Consider the following 25,612-nt stretch of genomic DNA (forward strand, 5'->3'; position numbering starts at 1 on the left):
GCAAAGTAAAGGTGTGGTCAAGATGTTTACAACGTTCTTGCAGGTTTTGAATCTACTCAATTACATGCACCTGCTTGTATCAGCAGCCTATCTCACTTAGTCACCTGGAACCACAGGTTCGGGTCCTAAGGTAAGTTTACAACTATAGCCCTTGGCTATAACTGTGCTGGGACTTGCACGTGGCAAAGCCGTGAGAGGATTGTGTCCTCTCATTAGTCCGAGGCTTGAACCTGTCCAACGCTGTCGCCGCTCTCCACAATGATGGTGATAGTTGTGGTGATGGTGGTGACGGTGGTGACGAACTCAGCTGGAAAAGTCTTTGGTCCCAGGCGGAGCGGGTAATACTGGCCACCACTTTCTGCCTGCCTGCCACGTGCCAGGCACGTTTCTCACCAGTTCTAATTCTCAGCTGCCTTTGGAATGAAGCATAATCCTCATTTTACAGGTGAGAAAACCAAGGCTCAGGCAAGTTCTGCCACTAGCCACGTTCCCGTGGGCTAAGCTGGGGGCAGAGCTGGGTAGGGGTCAGGACAGCGTGACTCAGAGAACCTGCTCTTTCCTGGCTGTCGGCTGCTCGCTGCCCGTCACCCGCGGGAATGAGAGCCATCGGTTCCCGGAGCCCAGGCTGACACCCCACTAGGCCTCAGAGGACCGGCACCTGTGTGGCCCCACACCTCACTCCTCCCTTGCCCTGTAGGCGGATCTAAGCCCGCAGGCTTTTCCTTTATTCCAGTTTCCAGCAGTGCGGCCCCGACGGAGGCTGAGAGCTGGCTGGTCTGCACCATCGCCCCCCAGGCCCCTGTCCGGGCTTAGGGCCGAGGTCACGTCTGGGAGCTGACGTCCTGGCCGGCCAGCAGCCACTGGGCCGACAAGTCCCACTGTCCTGCCCACCAACCAACCAACCGACCGTCCCGGTTTCGCCCACGATCCCCTGTGGCTCTCAGGCGGGGGCTCCTGCTGGCAGTGACTGACCCTCGCTACGACTTTCCAGGGGGCTCAGAACGTCACGGGGTGGACCGAGGCCTGATCCGGGCCCATGTGCTGTGGAAGCCGCTCTGACAGCCTCCGTACCCGAGGCCAGAAGTGCAGCAGTCCATTAACTGCTTCCCTTTCATCCTCCCCCCCGCAGGGAACGCCGAGGCACGGCTTCCTGCTCACAAGCAGAGTGAGAGGCGGGCTGGCACTCCTGGCAGGATGCTGACCTGCCTGTGATCAGGGAGTCCTGTTGCCTAGTGACCGAGAGGACCTCTGCGGAGCCAGGCGACCCGCTGCAGCCCGGGCTCCGCCCCGTCCACGGGGCGCTGGCCTGCCTGGCCCCGCGCCCTCTGCCTTCGGGGGACTGCTCTCCCCGTGCTCCCCATCACTCAAGCCCCTGGGCCTCGGGGACCCAGGGCTGGGCCAGCCAGAAAGCTTCCTGGACTTTTCCTAAGCGCAGCCCTGGGGGAGCCCTTCCTTCTCCCGCAGACACAGCCCTGCCTCGCCCTCCTCGCCCCCTTCCGGGCTGTGGTGGGCAGGAGGGAGTGAGAATCAGAGGCAGAAAGGAGCTGGGGGGGGTGCCGGCTGGCAGGGCCGGGAACAGCGGGAGAAGCAGCTTGCTCCCTGGCAGGATGGTGGCGTGTGGACAGAGTCTGACCCGGAACCCACGCCCTGGGGTCCCGGGGGAAGCCTCGCGGTGCTGGTGCAGGAGGGCGGCCCGTGGCGGGCATGTGAACTCAGGTTTCCAAGCCCTGCACGGGCGCCCCACCCTGTCTGCCCCTAACCCTCCCGTTGGCACAGAGTGGGGCGGGCGGCGTGGGCTTGTTTGTTTAATGGGTGAGAACATGACTTAGGGTGTCAACAGCAGGCCCGGCCAGGACCCCTGGAGATGATCCCTGCTGATGTTTCTTGCAAATGATCTGGAAGCATCCGTGCCCAGGGAAGGCAGCCATTCAGCTCGTGACCTTGGACCTTCCGCCCGGTGGGATGTCAGGCCGATGGAGACGGATGGCGGGAGGCCTGCAGGGCTGAGCCCGGGCGTGGTAATGAGCGGGGCGGGGAGCCATGGCAATGCCTTTGGTAACGGCCCAGAGCCAGCAGGCAGGGCCGGGAGAGGGGCTGGGCCGGGGGGCGTGGTGGGCTCACCAGAAGGCTCATGCCACTGCTCCGGTAAAGCCTCGTCTCCTGCGGTCCCACCCCGGCCCTCCCCTGTATCAGGATCCTCAGAACTCCCTGCCCCCCTTTCATAGCTCCGTGCCCCCCGCAGAGAACACCACGTCCGGAGCGTTCCCAGGGCCCTTCCCATCCGGACCCAGACACTGCTTCTCGGTGAGCCTGGCCACGGGCCCAGCATCCTCACTCAGAGTTCATCCCACCTCCTCGGGTTCGGGTTCAGGTTCCTGCGGCTTTTGGCTCAGACCAGTGGGAAGCGGGTTAAAAGGATCTCCTTCATGCTGGCCTTGCGCAGCCAGCTCCTCAAAAAATGAGATTGTTGAGCGTCTGCCCCCTGGTGGTCAGTGCGCATCATAGCCACCGGCCGGTTGAACATATGGACGGTTGCTTAGTCTTCCTACATAATGAAAGCTTAGAATACAAATCAACTGGCCTCTATGACGTACACTGACCACCAGGGGGCAGACACTCCAGGCAGGAGCTGCCCCCAGCCCACTCGCCCCAGGCCAGCCAAGGCGGTGCCAGCAGGACTCCTCTGATTGCCCTGCCAGGCCCGGGGACTCCACCCGTGCACGGAGTTTGTGCACCGGCCACTAGTAAGTAAGAGAAAGCGAACCTCCCACTGGGAAGGGGACGGTGACAGGAACCCCAGCCCTCTGCCTGCTGCCCCCTCGCCGGTCACATCCCTGAGGGCTGCCTGTTGGGTCTTCACTTGCCCCCTGACGGGGAACTCACTGCCTCTCACGGTAGAAGCCTACTCGGTGTGGGGAAAGCTGCAACTGCTAGAACGTTCTCCCTGAGCTGAATGTTGACTGGCCCCTGGCTAGGACCCACCAGCTGTGCTGAGAGGAAGTCTAATGACGTGTGGGGTTTTTAAAAAGCCCGACTCACGGCAGCTGCTGCCCACCTTGGTCTGCCCGTCCCGCGCTCGGCCAACCGGGCCCCTCGGGGCTAGCTGTGGCTGTCCCTCAGAGCTGCACGGAGAACTGACCCCCGTGCCCAGAGGGGCCAGCCCAGCCACCCCTCACACCACATGATGCGCCAGTAGCTGGGGAGCCCCCCGCCGCCCACCCAGAGGCCCACGGAGCTCCCAGCTGCGCGAGAGCAGCCGCGAGCCCCTTCTCACGGCGCCCCCGCCCTGCGCCTCCCACAGTGGGCAGCAGATTTATGGAAACGGCCCGGCTGGGAAATATGAATAGCTTCGGAAATGACCCGGACAACTTTATGGTTGAGAGACCCATAATGGCCTCTTGTGGGGGACGGTGTTGTACATTCTTGCTGTCCCCGCTGACAGGATGAATAACTGGGACTGGACGCTGCTGGCCCCTCCAACCTCCGAGTCCGTGATTCCGATAGGGGCAGCCCGGAGCACTGCGGGCCCGCTGTGAGAAATGTGGATCCTGCGCTCTGGACCCTGATTGCTTTGTTCTGATTAGAGAAGGCACATGCTCACCTGCCTGGGCGCTCACCTGGGACCTGGGCGCTCACCTGGGACCCGGGGGGCTCCCCTGGGACCCGGGCACGCACCTGGAGAGGCGGCTTGTCCCCAGTCCCAGGTGCTGGCGGGGGTCCGCCCTCAGCCACCCCTGGCGCCCCAGAGCCTGAGAGAGAGGAGAAGGGTGCTTTGCCTCCTTTGGATGGAAACTGAAGCGGAAAGAGAGGCTGTGACGGGTTCAAAGCGTGAAAGCCCGGCCCTTCCCAGCGTCCAGCCCCCAGCTCCTTCCACCCTATCCTTTCACCCACCGCCCACGGCCCCGCCCGCGTGCTCAGGGCTGAGCGTCCACCCAGGAGCCAGGAGGTCCAGGTTCCGTTCCCGGTCAGGGCACAGGCCCGGGCTGCGGGCTCCATCCCAGTGTGGGGCGTGCAGGAGGCAGCCGATCCATGGTTCTCTCCTCGTGGATGCTTCTCTCTCCCTCTCCCTTCCTTCCTCTCTGAGAGCAATAAAATGTATTTTTAAAAACAAAACAAACACAAACGCTTGCTGTACGCAGTGCCCCTGGCATGGCCTGGGAACGGGAGCGGTGACTCTGCAGGAGGAGGGCATTGCAGGAGGCCGATGCCACTCAGGTGAGAGGACCTGGGCCGTGACCGCAGCCGCCTCCGAGGCAACGGGCGCCAGCAGCCCTGGAGGATCTCATCCCAAAGGGTTTACTAGTAAGAGCTTCCTCTTCTTCGACTGAAGCACCTCTTTTACTTCTTAATTTTAAATGTTTTTATTGATGTCAGAGAGGAAGGGAGAGGTGGGGAGAGAAACATCAATGTTGACAGAGAATCATGGATCAGCTGCCTCCTACACGCCCACATTGGGGATCGAGCCTGCAACCTGGGCCTGTGCCCTGTCTGGGAATCAAACCCGGGACCTCCCAATTCATAGGTCGGGGATCAACCACTGAGCCACACCAGCCAGGCTTAAGTGCTTCCCTTAAACAAGATGCTCTGAGACCCTTCTGGTGCGCTGTCCTGGGGCTGGCTGTGAACATTAGTCCTTCCTCTCACTCCAAAAGCAGGAGGCAGCAGCTGGAGACTCAGGCTCCAACCCTGGCCCACCGCTCCCTGGCCGAGCAGCCGGGGGCACATGATTACGTGGACTGAGCCCCAGTGAAGCAGGATTGGCGTGAGGACCAAAGTGCTCCTGTGAGCATCAGCTGGAGAGATGTCAACGGAACCTGCTGCTAAAGTCTCCCCCTTTTCCAAAGTGGGTGTCTCAGATCTTCTGCACTTTGCTCTCAACAGCTTCTCTCCCCTTCCCGCCCCCGTCCCTGAACTAGCCAGGTCCCCTTTGAAGAGAGCGAGAGGAGAGCGGGAGGAGAAACTTGCCCTGGCCACTCACACCGGGCGGCAGCCTGCGCCGGAGTTTGAGGGGGTGCCCCCGAATTTGCGTTTCTGATCAGGTGCTGCAGATAACGCGGGGCTGGACCCCGGGAAGGACTTGTGTTCCTGCAGTTTGAAGTAGCCTGGAAGGTGGTTCCTTTTACCGAGGGCCGGCCGGGGGCCTGGGGCTGGCCCGGGCCCGGGGCTGGTAATTCCTGGCACCCTCCTCTGTCTGCTTCCTGAAAAGCGTTTCACGGCAGGCCGGCTTCTGCGCGGAGCTCAGGTGGGCGCTAAGGTAACGGTCACACACCCGTTGGGATCAGCAGCACCTGCCTGCTCCTTAATGGGTTGCCAGGCAACCAGACAAAGGTGAGGCGGAGGCTGGGATTAGCAGTTGGCAGGGGTTTCAGAGGGAGCTCCCAGGCTTCCGAGGGCAGACTTCTCCTCCGAGGCCACAGGAACAGATGCGGAACCCGTCACCGCCTTGTTGGCACTCGGAGGGCACAGCCCAGAGCAGACAGCCTCATGCGGTCACGTGGCCTCTAACAGGCCGGGGAATCTTTTCCTCAGGAACCGCCGGGCACCCAGGGGGCAAGGGGCAGGCTCGGCGCCGCCTGCTCGGTGAGAGTAAGTTCTGTTGGCTTATTTTGGATTATAAAGCGCATCCACGTGGGAACACTTAGGAGTGCAGGAGAGCAGGAACTCCCCGGCCCAAAGGCCCTGATGAGACTTGGCATCCATGCCCAGGAGGAAGTGAGGCCACCGGGAAGGGGCTGTTCTGGGAACCCCAGGCAGGGGGGGGGAAAGCATGTCCAGCGCCCCATCCTTCTCTCCCCGGCCCTTTGCCTCCTGGGTGGGGGGTAGTTACCTCCTGGGTGGGGGCAGTCACCTCCTGGGTGGGGGCAGTCACCTCCTGGGTGGGGGCGGTTACCTCCTGGGTGGGGGCAGTTACCTCCTGGGTGGGGGTAGTTACCTCCTGGGTGGGGGGCAGTTACCTCCTGGGTGGGGGTAGTTACCTCCTGGGTGGGGGGTAGTTACCCCCTGGGTGGGGGCCAGTTACCTCCTGGGTGGGGGCGGTTACCTCCTGGGTGGAAGGTAGTTACCTCCTGGGTGGGGGGTAGTTACCTCCTGGGTGGGGGGTGGTTACCCCCTGGGTGGGGGGTGGTTACCCCCTGGGTGGGGGCCGTTACCTCCTGGGTGGGGGGTGGTTACCCCCTGGGTGGGGGGTGGTTACCCCCTGGGTGGGGGCCGTTACCTCCTGGGTGGGGGTGGTTACCCCCTGGGTGGGGGGTGGTTACCCCCTGGGTGGGGGCAGTTGCCTCCGGGATGGGGGCAGTTACCTCCGGGAGGGGGCAGTTGCTGGCCGTTTTTCTGCGATCAGCAGTGCCGCAGCGGGCAGCCTGTGCCACGGCCTCTGTGCGTTTGCGAGGTGGTGGCCGGAGCGAGGACACCCCGCACAGCCTCACCAGCACTTGCCATGGCCAGCCGGGTGACGATTTTATAAGCCCGTTCCTTTAGTTTTTCGTTTCTTGGGCCACTTTCTTTGGGCGCCCCCCAATCCCTGATTTTCCCTTTATTTCCCGAGACTTGCCTATTCATGTCCTTTGCCCATTTAAAAAAAAATATTTTTATTGATTTTTTACAGAGAGGAAAGGAGAGGGATAGAGAGTTAGAAACATCGATGAGAGAGGAACACTGATCAGCTGCCTCCTGCACACCTCTCACTGGGGATGTCCCTGCAACCAAGGTACATGCCCTTGACCAGAATCGAACCCGGGACCCTTCAGTCTGCAGGCCGACGCTCTATCCACCAAGCCAAATGGCTCTGGCTGCCCATTTTTTAAATAGGGATTGCTCACCTAGTCTTATTTGTAAACGCTATTTATATAGAGAGACCAATGGGACCTTCTTGAGTTTGTTGCTTGCTTCTTTTTTTTTAAAAACAATTTTTTTTTTACTTGATTTCTGAGAGAAAGGGAAAGAGAGAGAGAGAGAGAGAGAGAGAGAGAGAGAGAGAGAGAGGGGGAGAGAAACACTAATGAGAGAGAAGCATTGATCAGTTGCCTCCCGCACGCCCCACTCTGGGAATTGAGCCCACAACCTGGGCCTGTGCCCTTGACCAGAATCGAACCTGGAACCCTTCAGTCCGCAGGCCGATGCTCTATCTGCTGAGCCAGAACAGCTAGGGCAGTGGTCGGAAAACTGCGGCTCGTGAGTTTGCCGACCACTGCCTTAGGGAAAAACACTTAAAAAACGTTTCAATAATGTACCAACATCTTTAACCTGAAGCCAAACTTCTGGGTCAGGGTAATTAATGCCGTGGCGCTTGCTTTTAACATTCCCCTCCTCCACCGCACATCTTTGGTTTTCCTTTTGTGTACAGGTGAGTTTTATTGATGTTCTAGGATAGGGGTGTCGAACTCAATCAGAGAAGGGGCCAAAATCTAAAATCCAGCCTAAATCGCGGGCCGAATGGTTTACTGAACAGTCATAAACTGTCATTGTGATGGAAACGCAGCGGAGTGCAGTGATGACAGCGCGGTGCGGGCCACACTGCAAGGCCTGGCGGGACGGATTTGGCCCGCGGGCCTTGTGTTTGACACATGTGTTCTAGGAAGTCAGTTGAATGCTTTTCTTTTCAAATAAAAAAATAAAATTATAATTCTATTTTTAAAAAGGTTTCCCTTTTACCTCCTGGCTCATTCAGGGAGAAAGAAGAGGGAGGAGAAAGGCAGAGGAGGAGGAGGAGGAGGAGGAGAGGAAGATGGAGAACAGAGAGGAGAGCTCTCTCCGCCATGTTTATTGAATTCCTGAGATCTGCAGTGATTCTCAAACTCTATATGTGAGTCACCTGGAGTCTCATTGAAATGTAGATTCGGGCCCGGGCGGCGTGACTCAGGGGCCAGGAGCCAGGAGGTCATGGTTTGATTCCCATGGGTGTCAGGCTCCATCCCCAGTGGGGGGCTTGGGGGAGGCGGCCAATCCTTTATTCCCTCATCATTGATGCTTCTCTCCCTCTCTCTCTCCCTTCCTCTCTGGCATAAAATAGAAATGTAGGTTCTGGCCCTGGCCAGTGCAGCTTGGTTGGTTGAACGCTGTCCTGTGAACTGAAAGGTCACCGATTTGATTCCATCAGGATTGTGGGTTCGGTCCCTGGTCAGGATGTGTACGGGATCTCTCTCCTTCCTTTCTCTCTCTCTTAAAAAAAAAAATAAAATAAAATATATAAGGGGAAAGAGAAAGGAGTATAGATTTTGGATTCAGCCAGCTCCCCGCTGGGTCTGCCCACCACGGACACGGGGGTGGTGACTTCACATTATGCCACGGGGAAACACGGAGGGTCTCCCTGATAGTGCTGACCCCACGTAAAGGGTCATTTTATTTTTATATTTTTATATATTTTATTGACTTTTTAGAGAGAAAGGCAGAGAGAGAGTTAGAAACATTGATGAGAAATATTGATCAGCTGCCTCCACACCCCCTCACTGGGGATATGCCCGAAACCAAGGTAAGTGCCCTTGACTGGAATCAAACCTTTCGGTCCGCAGGCTTACGCTCTATGCACCGAGCCAAACCGGTTTCGGCTGTGGTCATTTTATTTTGAAAGCTGTCTTCTCTCTCTCTCTCTAGTCAGCAGGGAAACCCTAACCCGGCCTGGAGAGGAGGAGAGAGCCACCAGCCGAGCCCATGGCGAAGCTCCCTCCCGTGTGGCCTCCAGATTCCAGCCTGAGACTCCCAGGAGCGTGTGGGGCGAGGAGGGTGTCCCTCCGGGCCCTCACCGGCTGGAGACAGTTACGGTGAGAGGTTAACCGCCATCTCCCCCCTCCAGCATCGCTCAGGGCTTGCTCTGTGTTTTCTTTGAGAAAGAACTGTTATGGTCCACACGCACCTCCTAAGACAGTAACATAGGGGTCCTGACAAAACCACGGTCTGGCAGGGAAGAGTCTTGGAATCGGACTCAGAGAGCCGCGCCCCGCTCTGGCCTTCACGGGCGCTGGCCTGCGTTAACCGTCCCGGCTCAGTTCCGTCCCAGCCACAGGAGACCAGCTAGCGGCTCCCTGCCCGCCCGCCTGGGGTCCAGCTCCAGCGGGGGCTCCGGGCCGCAGGGTGCTCCCTGCAACTGAGACACACGGAGGCTGGCGCTCAGTCCCCAAGTCTCCGCGGAGCCGCCCACGCCGGCCAGCAGCAGCGGGAGGCTCTGGACAGGCCGCGAGCGGGGTTTGGGGTCACCCCACGCCCGGGCTGGCACCATGGCGACGCCGTGCTGCAGCCGGAGCCACATTCATGCCGACGCTGCCAGGGCAGGCGGGCCTGGCTCGCGAGGTGCCAGGGAAGCAGGGGGCACCGATTTCCACGTGAAAGGAGGAGGTCACACGTGTGCACAGCCAGGCCGGCGTGGGCAGCCCCGGGAACCAGCGGTGACTGCGTGGGAACGGTCACCCGCGCTCGCACAGCCTGTGCCAGGAATCCTTCCTAACTCCACCCAGAACTTAGCGATTTGCCCACATTCCGCAACTATAATAGAACGCAGCTGAGCCCTCATCTCACCTGCGCCCCTAGCCCCGAGCACAGCGGAGGCTCAGAGGGGAGCCACCTGGCCTCCGAGCCTCAGTTTCCCCATCTGCTCCAGTGACAGCAGCTCTCATGGGGAGTGGTGGGGGGACCAGTATGATGGCCGTGCCCACACTGGTCCACCGCAAACGTCCAGCGGGTCCTGCTCAGCTCCCGCCCAGGGCTCTCAGGTCGCCCGGCCCTGCAGGTGAGAAGGGCTGCGAGGCCCACGGGCTCTGCTGGGTGCTGGGGCCCTCAGCATGTTCCACTGTGGCCTTGGGCTGTTTCCATTTTCCTGCTCCTCCCCCCAGTGTGTATGTGTGTGTGTGTGGGGTGGGGGTGGGGGGAGAGGGGCAGGGGGCACGGCCAGGGGTCGGGTTCGGAATCCTCCTCCGCTGGCTGCTTCCTCAGCCTCGGTTCCCACCTTCCCTTCACGTGGCCATTGCCGGGACTCCGGTAAGGTGGGCGGCACACAGCGGGTGCTCTGGGATCCGGGGTTAGCTCCACCCAGGAGCCTGAGGCCGGCCCCTCTCTCCGGGGTCCCCTGGCCTGGGGCAATAACAGGGTAACAGCCAACCTGCACCCCGCGCTCCGGGGGAGGCCCCCCCCAGGTGCACGCCCGGCCTCACCCGCCTCCGCCCACACCGGCTCCCCCTCCCGCTGCCCGGCTCCTCCCGCACCAGGGCCGGCGGCACCGGACAGACGGGGTCACCTTCCCGCCTCCGCGCAGAAAGCCGGCCTCCCACACCCGGTGCTCAGCCCCCCCAACCCCCCCAACCGCTAATGCCCCGCACACGCTGCCCAGTCCGCCGGCTCTGCGCCGCCCGCCCTCCCTCCCTCCCTCCGGCCGGCCCTCCTGGGGACCCTCCCGGGCGCCCACCCCGCGGGCGGCGCTGCCCCGCGGGCCCATGACCTTGGCCGCCCCTGAGCCCCGGTCCACGCCCCCCGGCGGCGGCCGGGCACGGACACCCCGTTGTTTCTCGCTGGCGAACACCCCACTTGGCGGGTGACCTCCGCACACGGGCCCGCGGCGGGGAGGCGGCTCCGGGGCGGCGGGGACGCGGATGCGAACACCGGGAGGGGAGGGCGCGTCCGCCGCCCCAGCCCGTGGCCCCGCCGAGCCCGCCTCCGCCGCCGGGCCCCGGGGCGCCGCGCCGCACCGCGCCGCACGGGCCGGGCGAGGCGGACACGGCCCGCGCCCCGCGCCCCCCGCCCGGGCGCCCGAGGACGCGCGGGACCCGCCGCCTGCAGTGCCCGCCCGCGTCCCCAGGGGGCGCCGCCGGCCGGCGCCAAATTCCGGGCGGGCGGGCGCGGCGCGTTTGAAACCCGGACAGCGCGAGGGGGCGGGGCCGGGCGCGGGAGCCTCCGCCCCCCGGCCAATGGGCGGCGGCGGCGGGCGCGGGGGCGGGGCGGGGCGGGCCGCGGTGAATGAGGAGCGGCGGCCGGCGGCGCGGGCGGCGCTCTCTCCTCAGCCCGGCGGGGCGGCGGCGGCGGCGGCGGCTCGGCCCGCGGACCCTTCGCAGACGCGGCGGCCGGGCGCGCGGCGCGGCGGCGGCTGACAGGACCTCCGGGCGGACAACTTCCGCGCCTCCCTCCGCCGCCTCACCGCGGCCCGGGCGCAGCCGCCGCCTCCGTCCGGGGCCGGCCGCCGGGCCGTCAGCATGGCCCGGGGCGCGCGGCGGGCGGCGGGCGGCGCGGCGGGCCCGGGGCGGCCGCGGGGGTCCCCGCCCGGCGGCGGGCGGCGGCGGCGGCCCCGCGGAGCCCGGGCGGCGGCCGGCGGCCCCGGAGCGGACGCGGGGGAGCGCGGCGGGCGGCCGGCCACAAAGTTGAGCGCGGGCCGGCGGCGCGGATGGTGGGCGCTCCTGGCGCTGCAGCTGCACTGGCTCCGGGCGCTGGCGCAAGGTAGGCGGCGCGGGGCCGGCGGGGCGGGGCGCGGCGGGGCCGGGCGCGGGCCCGGCCGTCGGGGTCCGCGCCCGGGACGCGCGGGGTCGGGGCCGCCCGCCGTGGGCTCCCCGCAGGCGGGGCCGGGCCGCGGGGCGGCTGGTCCGGTCGGGGCCGCGGGGCTCGGGCGGAGCCGGAGGGTCGGGGACGCCGCTCCCAGCCCCGAGGCCGGCCCCGCCGCCCCAGGCTCCGCGCACCAGCGGGGCCGCCCCGGGCGGCAAACTTGGGCTCCCGCGGCCCCTCCCCGCCGCCGCTCCCTCGGAGCCGGGGGTCGCCGGGCAGGTGAGCCCGCCGGGTGCGAGGCCCTTCGGAGTGGGAGGTGGTCCGGACCGGCTGTGCCCAGAAGCCGTCCCTTTGCCCGCCGGGCGCACCCGTGCAGGTGGGCATCCTCCGCCAGGTGTGCGGCCGGAGAGGAGCGCCGCCAGAGGGCGGAGGGTCCCTGGCCGCGTCCCCGGGCCGGGTCCTCGGAGATGGGCGCCCCCTGGGCGAGCCCTCTGGGATTGGGCACCCTTGGCGGGGCCTCTGGGATTGGGCACCCTAGGATTGGGCACCCTTGGCGGGGCCTCTGGGATTGGGCACCCTAGGATTGGGCACCCTTGGCGGGGCCTCTGGGATGAGGCACCTGTGCTGCGGGGCAGCCTCGGCGGGCACTGAGGTGGTGGAGGCGGCACTGACTCAATCCCTGTGTGTGAGGGGGAGGGGGCGACCTCTGTGCGGCCACATGCGGGGTTCAGATGTGACCACACCTGGCGGGTCTGCACTCAGCGCCCCCCACCCCCAGCCTGACCCCTGCTCCCCGTCACCGCTGACCTGGCTGCTCTACCGGCCTCGCACCCTCCCCAGGGCTCACAGATGTCCGCTCTCGTGTAGCTGCACGAAAACAAATTGCCCTATTTCTGGTTAATTTAACTCCTCCATTACTTGGGAAATTTTCATTTCACTTATTTGTGCTTCTTTTTGCTTAATGACTGACTTTTGTAGGGAAGCATTTATTAAGTCATTTTGTAAAATGGGATCGGTAGATTGCCGGAGCAGCCAGGTTCAAATGAAGTCTGAGTCACTCGGCATGACCTTTAGGATAGAAATGGTGTTTATCAAGTTTTCCTTAAGAAACAAAAAGAGCAGTGACTTGCACTTTGCAGTAATCTCTGTACATTTGCACATTTGAAAATGTATGCACACGTTCAGAGGGAAAAAACCTGGTTTTGTTTGGAAGCCTAGTACACGGATTTCAACTTTTACCATGTGCACTCTGAAGGCTCTATAAAATGTCACGTTTTCACAACTAACGTTAATGAACGTGTGTTAATTAAAAAAAAAAAGCCATTCAGGCAGTGCTCGGCCTCTGTTCGGGAGGCATATTTTATCCCTTGCTGCCAGTAAAAACACCGGTCCCTGTTTTACATTTATATGGTTTATAAAGTGTACAGATCTTTCCGTGTAACATTTCGAATAGGTTGTCACAAATTCTAAATTCATTGACAGGTTTCTGTTCTCTGTGCTCTGTGAAATGTGTAATATATCCATCATTTTTTTTATATCATATTGAAAATTCATATTACAGGAGAGATGTCACCATTTGACAAAAGCTCATGTATCTTGAAAATGAAAATTCTGGTGCTGCTGCAGAGATTCCTAATGGGATGAGGAGTTGGTCATACGGGCAGGAATGCATTGTCTTGAATGTGATCAGGTAAAATGGAACATTCTGAGTGGAATCCTTCTCCATGTTGGAGCTAGTGAAGCAAGTTTTCATTCCTCCGTGCGTGTTTGCTTCTGACGGTGTTCCGTGTGGTTAGGCTCGGCCTGGGGTCTCGGGAGAGAAGTGTGGGGGGACCAGTCACAGACAGGCAGTTACAGAGCCTGAGCCGGGGGCAGAACAAGTCCTAGGCCTGTTGTAGAACACGTGGCTCGGACCTTCTGCGTGTAGCTTTAGTAGTCCTGAGGCTTTACATGTAATGAGGATTTCTGAGGTATAGACTGGTACTCTGCTTATTGCTGGGTGTGTGTGTGTGTGTTAGTGAGAGAGACTTTTCTAGATTTCTAAAGATCCAAGACTTTAATTCTCAAAGGCGGATGGCAAGGCAAGTTTTTTATGTGGTCCAGCAGCCAGACCTGGGTGTTTTGTTTTTTATTTCTCCATTTAGTATTTTAAATACATTTTATTGTTTTTTTTACAGAGAGGAAGGGAGAGGGAGAGAGAAACATTGATCAGCTGCCTTCTGCACACCTCCTACTGGGGATGTGCCCGCAATCAAGGTACATGCCCTTGACCGGGATCGAACCCGGGACCCTTGAGTTCAAAGGCTGATGTTCTATCCACTGAGCCAACCCATCCAGGGCCAGTGCTGGGTGTGCAGAAGGATGGCAGCGCACAGGGACTCTGTGTGACGTTTCCTGCTGGGCCTTTGGCGGCTTGTTGATGCTGGTGATGCTGACCACGGCCTCTCCTGGAGTGTGTGCTTCCGGCGGGGAGAGGGAGGCTGCTTTGGGGCTGTTCACAGTTCCTCCTTTGGAGTTACTCCCGATCACTGTGCAGAGCTGGTTCTGGAACTTCCGTGTCTGTCACCATCACGTGGGGTTTAGACCCGCCGAGGGCCAGCTCCTTTGTCTGTGCCGGAGCCACACGTGCCCTCCAGGTGAATGGTGCACACCAGAGTTTGAGAACCAGGAACTTGGATGTCTTGTGTTTTTCCTCGTTCCAGTCACTGGCTGATTTCCTGGAGCTGTTCCAGCCCTGTGCCTCTTGAACTTGGCTGCTCATTGGAATCACCGGGAGCTTTAAACAATCCTGGACCCGCCTCTCATTCTCTGACTTCGTTTTAATTGGCTGGAAGCTCGACCTGGTGTCAGGGGATTGAGAACCCCCCAGGTGCTCCCAGTGTTCAGCCAAGTTTGAGAACCAGTGCTCAACACTTTGAAATGAGATCACATGACTCGTTTTGCTTTCACCTTGTCACGGGCCTTGAGGTTTTATGGTAAACACTGCCCCCCCCCCCCCCTCCCCAATCCCGGTGACTTCTGGGTACTTGGAACCTGTTTTCACTTACACACACCTGTTTCATGCTCATGATCTCAAGCTTTGAGATTTCTCTCAGACTTAATCAGTTTTTAATCACTCATTCTGTTTGTTCCAGCTGGCATTGTCAAGCTCCTGTTGGTCTGGGGAGGGGGCGGTGGTGTGTGTGTGTCAGAATCACCCGTGAAATTTAAAAACAGTTACCTGGGCTCCACCTCCACCCTGAGGGTCTCTGGAGTGTGAGTTTGTGAATTTAAAGACGCTCCGCAGGTGGTTCTATCTTTGTTACCGTTTGAGTTTGATCCTTGTGTTGGCCAATCCCATTTCTTACCCTGTTCGCTGCCATTCTTAGCCTGACTTCCTGTGGCCTCGACCCCTGCCTGGACCATTTTTCCAGCCTCGGTGAGGCTTGCTGGAGAAAGCGCCATGCAGTGTTGGTTGGGTTCACGACAAATCCAGCTTCTTGGGGGGCTCATGGCTTCCCGTTACCCCAGGAGCGCTGTTTTCCCTCCCGCGTCCCCCAAGACCCCTTCCCGGCACGACTGTGTCACTTGAGTTTTAACTGCAGCCAGAGTCCCAGACAGCCTGCTCCACGAGTCTGCAGAGCCTGGGCTGCACCGGGAGGTGCTCAGATACTTGCTGGGTGCGATCTGTGAGCCCTCTGCCTGTGTGACAGATGGCACCTGGCCCTGGCTGGTAGCCGTCTTGTAAATCTAATCAGGAGCAATTATCACCCTCCAGGCCGACCTGCGTGCGGCCACCTGCAGCTGACCTTTGTGGAGCCTTACTGTGAGCCAAGCTCTGGCCCCGCAGGCAGGCTGCTGCTCTGCCCAGCCTGGCCCAGGAGGAAGGAGCACTTGGTATCATTCACCTGCAGGACAGGGAGGCCCTGAGGTGTTCGCTGATTGCCTCAGTCCCCGGACTGGTAGTGCCGAAGCCGCCATGGAAGGCAGCTGCCTGACCCACAGTCCGTGTTCCGGCCGCTGGCCGGGCATTTCCCACTGGTGTCTGCCCTTCCACAAGAGGAGGTGTGAGGGGCTGGTGCAGGGAGTGTGTTCTAGAGACTTTATCCAGTTACTTGACCTCAAGTAACTTGACCTCAAATAACCAGAGTACTTATGTACTGTTGTAAAAAAAGAAAACATCAGATAATTTTGAAAATAGAGCAGAGGAATATGCATAACGCCCATATATATCCTCCCTTCTCCCATAATAAAACGGCTATTGCCATTTTGATGTTTTTCTTTCCCCCCATAACATACCTGTCAAATTCCAACTGAGAACGTGGCAGTTTGGTGGCAGATTTGAACACCACACAATTGACCACGAGGAGTGTGCCAACCATTTCTTTGAGGAACACTCGGGAAATTCTGTTATCTGCACTCAAGTGTGTGCATTTAAGTCCTTTAAGTGGAAATAAAAAAAGAGTCGGGCTTTGTCAGGCACAGACTTATTTGTTGTTTTGCTTCAGCATGGGTTTTGTCTAACCACAGTTACGTTTAGCGGCATGCTGTGGGTACACTTAGCCGGGAGCATCCCTGTGCCCTCACACGCTGGAATACAACAGAGTCACGCTGACAAGCAGGCAATTAGTGGAATCCGGGAAGAACTTGTAGTTAACTTCCACCTGCTAGTGGCCTTTATTGCCGTGTGAAGAGCCTTTGTGTTGCTTACGGTGTGGGACACGGGTCTGGGCCTTTGTCTCCTGTCCCAGCGATCAGAGACCAACAGCATCAGCTGACTAAACCCAGAGAATGGGACAGACCCTGACAGGGAGAACGCAACATCTGGGTCTTGACAAGCTCACAGCTTACATTTAATAGTTTTAAGCCGAAACCGGTTTGGCTCAGTGGATAGAGTGTCAGCCTGCAGACTGAAAGGTCCCAGGTTCGATTCCAGTCAAGGGCATGTACCTTGGTTGCGGGCACATTCCCGGTAGGGGGTGTGCAAGAGGCAGCTGATTTATGTTTCTCTCTCATTGGTGTTTCTAACTATCTCTCTCCCTTCCTCTCTGTAAAAAAAAAAAAAAATCAATAAAATATATTTAAAAAGTAGTTTTAAGAGTAGACCCCTTAAAATCCAAATCCATGAAAATTGAGTAAAGCTGAGGATGGGGAATGAAAGGTGCAGTAGAAAGGGGAGTTAAAGTGGATTCATCTTTTAAAAAGGAAGGGTGTTGATAGGAGTCTTATTATCTGGTTAAATACTCCTATTAAGAGATGATACGTTTCTGTCTAATGCAACTGAGTATTTTAAATTGTATGGTCTCATTTGAATCAATTTGACTTGAACATTTCTACAAGGCATTTATGAAACAAATTCTCCCCTAAATTTGTAATTATCTTTCAATAAAAAAGACGATAAACATTTGTATCTTTGATCTCACGGGAGAGTATATTTTGATGGCTAGGACAGTAAATATGGCACCTCTTATCATCGTTTTGTAGTGGCACAGAGAAATGATCCTGAAGTTTTCCAATGAATCCTTGAAATGCAAAAGTCTGTCATCGTTTGATGGACTCTATTGACATACTGCCTGTTGTTGATCCTCTCCCTGAGATCTCTCTGGAGAGCTATCTTGTTATTAGTCTTATCGTTTCATTATATTAATACTATTCTTACTGTATCTAAATACAAAACCTAAAAGTGCTGTTATGAGAGCCCTGGTCTAGGAAGCCCTAGTCCCGTGGTGGGCAAACTTCGGCTCGTGAGCCACATGTAGCTTTTTGGCCCCTCGAGTGTGGCTCTTCCACAAAGTACCATGGCCTGGGTGAGTCTATGTTGAAGAAGTGGCATTAGAAGAAGTTTAAGTGAAAAAATGTGGCTCTCCAAAGAAATTTCAATCATTGTCGTGCTGATATTTGGCTCTGTAGACTAATGAGTTTGCTGACCACTGCCCTAGTCATTTATACACTTGCTAGTCTAGGATTTCGGTGGTCTGACCTCCTGACAGGCCACTCTACAGCTAGAGGCAGACTCATTGCCTTAGCTCCTCTCCACTCCAGCTCCTGTGGTCTCCAGTGGGTATTGTGGGGATAGAATGTTTTTTTAAAGCTTTCCTTGAAACACAATGTGGTGAGTGGGAAAGACATTGGGCTAAGTATCAGTAGATCTGGTTTTTATTTCATTCTGTACCTAACTTGCAATATGAGCAAGTCTGTTAGTCTCTCTGAGTATAATTTCTCAGCTGTGAAAGTTGGGGGTGAGACTAGGTTTTGACTATTGTTCTTTCCCGATTCCCTGAATTCTGTATGTTGTCATATCTTCTCTGCCCTTCTCCCAGATTCTGTGTGTCTCTTTTTTGGGGATTCTGTAACTCCGTGTCCTAGCTCTTGGAATCTAATTCTCTTCATTTTACATTTGCCAGGGTAGTTGCAATGTTGAAGACAACTAAGATGCAATATAATATTTCTCTTTAGGTGCTGCCATCTAACGTGATGTATCTACCCTGATCATGGTTTATGTTCACAATTTTAGGTTCCATAAAATGAACTAGTGCCATAACTTGTCACTGTAAGTCTGAAGTTTGGATAAATAAATTTCTTTAAAATGTGAGATGCTTACTTGTTTAAATGGCTGGAAGAAGAAAAGGCAAGACTGATTAAAATCTCCTGGAGGTAATTAATGCAGTGAGAAAAGAGAGGAGATATGAAGTGGTGATGGATGTGAGAATGCTTACATATACTGGACAGTGACCATCAGCAATGCAAGAGGTTAGAGATGGCTCCGTTGACATTTTTGTTCAATCTAACATTAGGTTGGTTGTCTTCATTAGGGACTTTAGTATATCAAAAAGCCCTCAAAATGAACAAAAGAATTCTTTTATACTTTAGTTTTAAAAAAAAAAATATTGATTTTTTTTTTTTTTTTTTTTTTGAGAGAGGAAGGGAGAGGGATAAAGAGTTAGAAACATCGATGAGAGAGAAACATCGATCAGCTGCCTCCTGCACGCCCCCTATTGGGGATGTGCCCACAACCAAGGTACATGTCCTTGACCAGAATCGAACCCGGGACCCTTCAGTCTACAGGCCGACGCTCTACCCACTGAGCCAAACCAGTCAGGGCTCTTTTTCACTTTAACAGGCTTAGCTGGGACTGTTGACATACAGATAACATCTAGTGAAGATTAACTGCTGTCACTTAAAGAATCCAATATCTTGACCATAGATTTATCTGTTCACTAAGTCTACTAGCTTAGTGATCTTTGGAGATTAGCTTGTTGAATGTGGGCTAGGTCTAGGACAATAGTTTCTTCACGGTGTGTGTGTGTGTGTGTGTTGTTTTTGTTTTTGTTTTCTGTGTGTGCTTTAAACTGACAAGGCCAGCCTTTGAGGTGTGGGCTCTGGAGAATGGATGGGCTCACCTCCCAGGCCCGTATTATTACATGACCAACATTAGCCTTCGGTGCGAAGTTTTGTGGCCTTTTCCCCTTTCAGAACTCTGCTCTGTGTGTATTCTAGACACGCTTCCTTATCATGAGCTCTCAAGTGTGTGAGCTTGAATTTATAAAGATGAACGATCTTTCCTAGAAAAAAAATACAGGGAGGTAACCTAGGAATACTGTCCTGGCTCGGAGAGGACTGGCTATTCCAGGAGTGCCAGTAGTTTCCTTTATTAAGAAAGATCCTATACAGGCTGCTTAGGAAAACATCAGCGTTGGGGTGAGGAGGGGTTTCAGAGATTACATTGCATTGGTGTAACATGTCCTGCATGGGTAAGGACGATGGCCTCCAGAGGCTGCGGTGTCTGTGGGGTCTTCTCCTCAGGGTGATCTGTGTGCGTTTGTGCTGCTGCTCCTGAAAGAGGCCTATTTTCAAAGTGAAGGTTAGTTCCACCTCGCCTTCTCCCTAGGTGTTAGATGTGAAACTCCCCACTCCCCCGCCCCCAAAAGAGGTTTTGAATTTGCGGATCAAGCCCTTCTATATAATGGGTGTCAGCATCGATTTAATCAGGAACCACCAGATGGCAATAGAAAAAGTGTTTCTATAGAATGTAATCTGTAGTTTTCACAGCTGATTTTTCCCCCTTCCTTGAAACACTACTTTTCAGTACACTTATGCAATGTATGAAATTGTTGGTTACGAGCAAGGTGAGTTTATAATACCTGACAATGCTAATCAAAACAAGGACATAGAATAGTGGTAAAATGTTACTAGAAAATGTCATTTTATTTGCATGAGCGCATGTATGAATTGTTCTCGGAGAGTGGGTTTCCAACAATATAGCTTATGCCTTATGTTGTTATATAGCCATGATTTTGCTTCTAAATTTTTATTCGGCATTTAGCTCTGCTGTAAGCTGTGATGATTTGCAGAACATAAAAGAAAACGTGGCTCTTATCTTGCGGCATTTTATGCACTCACTACCTCCTGAAGGAGGAGATGGATGTGTTCATGAACATTGCACATATTTATGTATTTCCTGGCAAAGGTGTTTCTACCTTTTGTAGAATTTGCTTTATTTTTGCCGGTAGGCATGCCCCTCTTTCCTAAGCATGTCTTCTAGGCTCTTCAAGGCTTTCTTTTTCCGTAGCTAAGGCTCTTGGTTGCAAGCTAGAAACTCAATCTGAACTACTTAAGAAGAAAGGGTATCACAGTGGAACAAGAAGAATACCTTGAAACTTGGCAAGTTTAGGATTCAGCCCTGCCTCAGGAATAACTAGAGCCAAGTGTTTGAAATCGCTCAGGCACTGTCCTCTTTGTCATCATCTCTGTTCCTGTGTTGGTACCATTCTCGACTCTTCCTGAAAATTGGCTCTCTCGTGCCTGAAACCCAGCTATTACCAGTCTGTGTGACTGTTGCTTCAGACCCCGAAGTAAAGATGGATGGAAAGCTTTGGTCCTGATTTAAAAAACTTGTGAAATCTTCAGATTTATATATTAAAAGCAAGACCATGAGGGCAAAATAAATCGTATTGATTGCAACATTGAAAATGGGCCGAGAGAAACCAGCATGAATGACGACACACCAGTGAGGTGAGAGGAAGCAGTCGCCTGGACTTGGTGGCAGTGCTGGAGATGGAGAGAGCTGGAGAGAGTTACTGTCACGTGTGTGGGCAGGGCGTGCCTCGTTCTCCTTTTCCCACTGAGATGCGCAGGATTTGGTATGGGATATGGAGGGCATGTCCAGGTTTTTGGCTTGCATGACTAGCTGATGGGGCAGTCACTCAGTGAAGTTGGACCACCTCAGTTTGGGTGGTATGATCATGTTTTGGTTTTGAATGTGTTCATGTGAGGGACCATCAAAGCTTCCACGTGGATTGTTAAGTAGGTGCTTGGATATGAGTTTTGCACTAAGGCAAGGTCTAAGGGTTTGGTATATTGCTTAAGAGGATGGGCCGGGCCTAGAATAAAACGGGCTCAGCCCCTTGCTAGCTGTACTTCTCTCCTCCGTAGGCTGTTAAACCTTTTTTTTTATTTTATATTTTATTGATTTTTTTACAGAGAAGAGGGGAGAGATATAGAGAGCTAGAAATGTCGATGAGAGAGTAACATCGACCAGCTGCCTCTTGCACACCCCCTATTGGGGATGTGCCCGCAACTCAGGTACATGCCCTTGACCGGAATCGAACCTGGGGCCCTTCAGTCCGCAGACCGACGCTCTACCACTGCGCCAAATCGGTTTCGGCTGTTTAACCTTCTTAAGGTATTATTTCTCATCCCTGCAGTAGGTATAATCATTGCACCCACCTCAGACAGCTATGGTGAGGAACACTTGCTATGATCAGAGGTTTAGTGTTAGCACCTGACCAAGTACATAGCATGCGTCCTGTAAGTGCCGTGATTGTCACATGTGTGGGCAGGGCGTGCCTTGTTCTCCTTTTCCCACAGTCCTTAGTCATTGATGGACCACTGCAGGCCCAGAGCAGGCGGGGGAAGCACGGACTGGAGTGGAGCTAGCAGGGCTAACCTGGCTGTGATTTACTGGTAAGTTGGCGGAGATGGGAATGATGGACGTGAATTGGAGAATAGTGGCGATGATACAGGAATAATAAATATCTGACCCGGGGTGGTACTTGAGTGGGAAAATTGTCATGGTTGGTATTGCTGCAGAGGGGAATAAGATAAGGAACAAGAAAAGGCCATTGGACTTGATGATGAGGTGGGGACGTTGATCTTGTTGAGTGTGATTTCACTGGCGTTGTAGGAGAGTGAAGGAGGCTGAAGTTGATTACAGAATGAATGGGTGGGGAGAAAATGGAGCCTACAGGTGTTCTCATTCTGCTGAAATCCCGGAGCAGGAAAAGAGAATGAGAATTTGAAGTGGGTAGTGACAAAATGATCTCAAAATGCCTTAGGAATATTTATTTTTTTCAATTTGAAAACTGTTCTCGAGGCTGAAAAAAAAAAATGTGGGCTGTTGTCATCTGGCAAAATGGTAAGCAATCATCACAATTCTCTGAAGGGATCATTTCAGTTTCATACTTTGTGATGACGGGAGGCTTCCAGCAGCACTGCCGCCAGATCGGTTAGAGTGTCTGCACCCCGCCTGCTGCAGACACACGGCAGCTGTGGGCAGAACACAACAAGGACTAACCAAAGCTTCCTGAGCCTGCGAGGCCGGGAAACCCCACTCCAGCCAGGTGAGGGGGGGTCCGGGTGAGTGGAGGGTTCAGTTCTGGATGGAGGTCCCCAGGGCGTGGTCCCGAGGGTCTCCCGAAGGACAGCAGTCGGCACAGCGGGAGAAGATGGAGGTGAGGGCCACCGGCCTAACGCCTTGGAAGGCTGGCCCAGCAGTGAACAGAGGGCGAGAAAAACCTTGCCCATAGTCTGAGGAAGTGCAGAGAGACTTGCCGTCATTCTGGAGCTGTGCCCAATCAAGAGGAGAGGGGGGGGGGGGGGGAGGGGGGGGGGGGAGGGAGAGAGAGAGAGAGAGAGAGAGAGAGAGAGAGAGAGAGAGAGAGAAACATAAACATCTAACCTCAAGGCTGGATCTCACATTGGGGCTGGGTTAAAATTTCACATTCCGTACTACACAGCTAATCCTCATGGAAACCAGAGGAGCCCTGCAGAGCCAGTGAGAAACCCAGGACTCTCGTAGTACAAACACCTCATGCTAAAGATAAACTTTGCTAGCTGCCTGGCTGGTGTGGCTCCGTGGCTGAGCGTTGACCTATGAACCAGGAGGTCATGGTTCGATTCCCAGTCAGGGCACAGGCCTGGGTTGCGGGCTTGATCCCCAGAAGGGGGTGGACAGGAGACAGCGGATCAATGATTCTCTCTCATCATTGATGTTTCTCTCTCCCCACTCTCTCCCTTGCTCTCTGAAAACAATGAAAATACACTAAAAAGGAAAAGTTGCTAGCCACACAGGAAATGCATCACTGCGGGCCAGTCAGCAGGTGTGATAGGAGCAGCGGTCCTCCAGGAGATGCTCTGGGCCAGGGCACAGGCTGCTCCGGTGAGGCTCTGTTGGTTGGAGCATCATCCTGGGCACCAAAAGGTGGAAGGGCGCATCCCCAGGTTGTAGATTTGAACCCTGGTCAGGGCCCAGGTAGGAGGCAGCCATTTGAAATCTCTCTCTCTCTCTCCTCCCTCCCTCTCTCCCTCCCTCCCTCCCATTCCAGTCCTTAGCTGTGGAGACAGGATCTGAGCTGCATTAAGTGCCCAGGGATACATTTTAACATTCTCAGGAGAGTGTCCTGTGGAGGAACACGGGGAAGATCACAGTGCAGAGGGTGAAATGAATGGCAGGCCAGAGGTAGGCGTTTGCCGTTTGCAGCAGTTTGACATGGTTGGCTGGTTGTTTTTAACCAGCAGCTCCTGGACTTTTAAAACTTCTTAAATGGAGTATCACAAAGTGTTACAGTGGAAGGACAAGGTGTCTACTTTTGCTGTTGTCTGTCAGAAGCATGAGGCGTAAGGTGCTAAGGTGTGGCTTGTTTCTGTGTAGGTGGATACTTCATAGTAATTTTAAAATGGCAATTTAGCATTTTATTTGCTGCAAATATTGCTTAAGAGTTGTTTGTTTGTTTTTTAAACCACCGTTTATTTGTATTGATAGCTGCCCCTTTCTGTTCTGCTGACCCGTCGTACATTCAGTACCGTTACCACCCTGATTCAAGGTACATGGTTATATGGCTGGCAAGGCAGTTCCCCTTCAGTCTCTTTCTTAACTCTGTTCTTGGCTATGTTCAGGCATTTGTTCTCCCACACATACTTTAAAACCATTTTTATTAAATTGGCAGTATGAGATGTAATCAAGTTTTCCATTTCCGTTAGGTTGGTTGTGATGATTTATAATTAGTCAGAAAGTAATTCCTCTTCGTTTTTCAGGGCATTCTTCTTCATTTGTGATTTTGTTACCATAGGCTTGGTATTGTGTTTTCTTAAAATCCCCTTAACTCTGTTTCTGTGGCTGCATCTTTGTTCTGTTTCTAAGTAACAACCAGTTTTACTCTTTTCCTCCTCATCCGTGTCTTGAGGGACATATCTAGTTTGCTAATCTTCCCCAAGAACTGTGTTTTAGGTTTATATATCTTTTCTACTTTGTCTATTTCATAATTTCACTCTAACTTTATTATTTTCTTCTTCCAGGTTTCTTTTGGGTTATCTGTTCATATTTGTTCCAGTTGCTAAAACATGAGATATGTAGGAAAGGACTTGAATGGACATTCCAAAGAAGATATATATGTATATCTAATCAGCGAATGAAAGAGGCTCAATATCATCAATCAATAGGGAAAAGAAATAACATTACAGTGAGATACCACTTCATAACCATTAGGATAGCTACTACCCACCCCTCTCACCTTCCCCCCCCAAAAAAAAAACATACCCAAAAAACACCCCCCCCAAAAAAACAAAAACAAAACACACACACACACACACACACACACACACACACACACACAACAACCAGCCTCAGAAAATAAGTATCGGTGAGGAATGTAAAATGATACAACTGCTATAGAGAACAGTAGGACGGACGGTTCCTGAAGATTTTGGGAGCAGGGTAGGGGAGGCATATAGGATTTGTAGTTGAGAGTTCTTTTCTTTCAGTGCTTGGAAAAGGGTGGTCAGTCCCTCTGTCCTCCATGGTTCCAGAGGAGAAGGGCCGCATTGGCACTGCTTTTCCTGACCAGCACTTTGCTTTTCTCTGGCTGCTTTCAGTGGTTTCCTTTTGTCTGTAGTTTGCAGTTCATAGATTTCTCTGCATTCATTTTGTCTTTTTAAAAAAAATATATTTTATTGATTTTTTACAGAGGGGAAGAGAGAGAGAGATAGCCAGAAACATCGTTGAGAGAGAAACATCGACCAACCGCCTCCTGCACACCCCCACCGGGGATGTGCCCACAACCAACGTATATGCCCTTGGCTGGAATCGAACCCGGGACCTTTCAGGCCGCAGACTGATGCTCTACCACTGAGCCAAACTGGTTTTGGCCCTTTGCATTCGTTTTGTTTGGGGTTCATCCCTCTTCTTGAATCTGTAAGTTTATGTTTTTTACTGAATTTGGGGAGTTTTCAGATATTTCTTTGGATACTTTTTTTGCTCACCCTGTCTCTCCTTTCCTTCCTGGACTGTGTTGACATGCACATGAACTCTTTTCTTACTGACCCACAGGTCTGTGGGCCTTAATTTTTTTCAGTCTGGTTTCTCCGCTGCTCACATTGGGTACATTCTATTGGTTTATCTTGAAGTTCGCTGATTCTATCCTTGTCATCTCCACTCTGCTATTGAGTTTACTCAGCATTTTAAAAAAATTTCAGTTATTTTTCAGCGCTACTATTTCTTTTTTATTCTCTTTTTCATAAATTCTATTTTTTTTCTTGGAGTTTCTACTTATTATTTATTGTAAGATAATTTGTAAAGGCTTAAAATATTTTTATCATGGCTGCTTTCAAATATTTATCAGATTAACATCGGTGTTGGCACTGGCTGGTGATTCTTCTCATTCTTGAGTGATTTTCCTGGCTCTTGGGATTATGAATGACTGATTGTGCCCTGTACATGGAAGAAACCCTGGACCCCACTGCACTGTCTTTTAGGAGGTAATCCCCTGTGAAGCTTACTGCCAGGATGGGTGGGTATACTCACCCAGCTACCCTCCAGGTCCTCCCAGCCCAACACCCAGACAAAGCGAGGGGCTCACTCTCAGATCTTGTTTCAGACAGACGGGGTAGAGGTTCACGTTACTGA

General features: G+C 54.3%; 1 protein-coding gene across 1 annotated transcript in view; it reads left to right on the plus strand.

The window, feature by feature from the left end:
- Nucleotides 1-10,970: 10,970 nt before the first annotated feature.
- SDK1 (sidekick cell adhesion molecule 1) overlaps nt 10,971-25,612 on the plus strand; it is a 435,892-nt gene continuing 421,250 nt past the window's right edge. The window contains 1 exon segment of the mRNA XM_036424227.2: nt 10,971-11,412. Within this exon segment, the coding sequence (XP_036280120.2) occupies nt 11,172-11,412 (241 nt within the window). The 5' untranslated portion in view covers nt 10,971-11,171.

Source organism: Pipistrellus kuhlii, unplaced genomic scaffold (genome assembly GCF_014108245.1).
Source record: "Pipistrellus kuhlii isolate mPipKuh1 unplaced genomic scaffold, mPipKuh1.p scaffold_m20_p_8, whole genome shotgun sequence".
Taxonomy (NCBI): Eukaryota; Metazoa; Chordata; class Mammalia; order Chiroptera; family Vespertilionidae; genus Pipistrellus; species Pipistrellus kuhlii.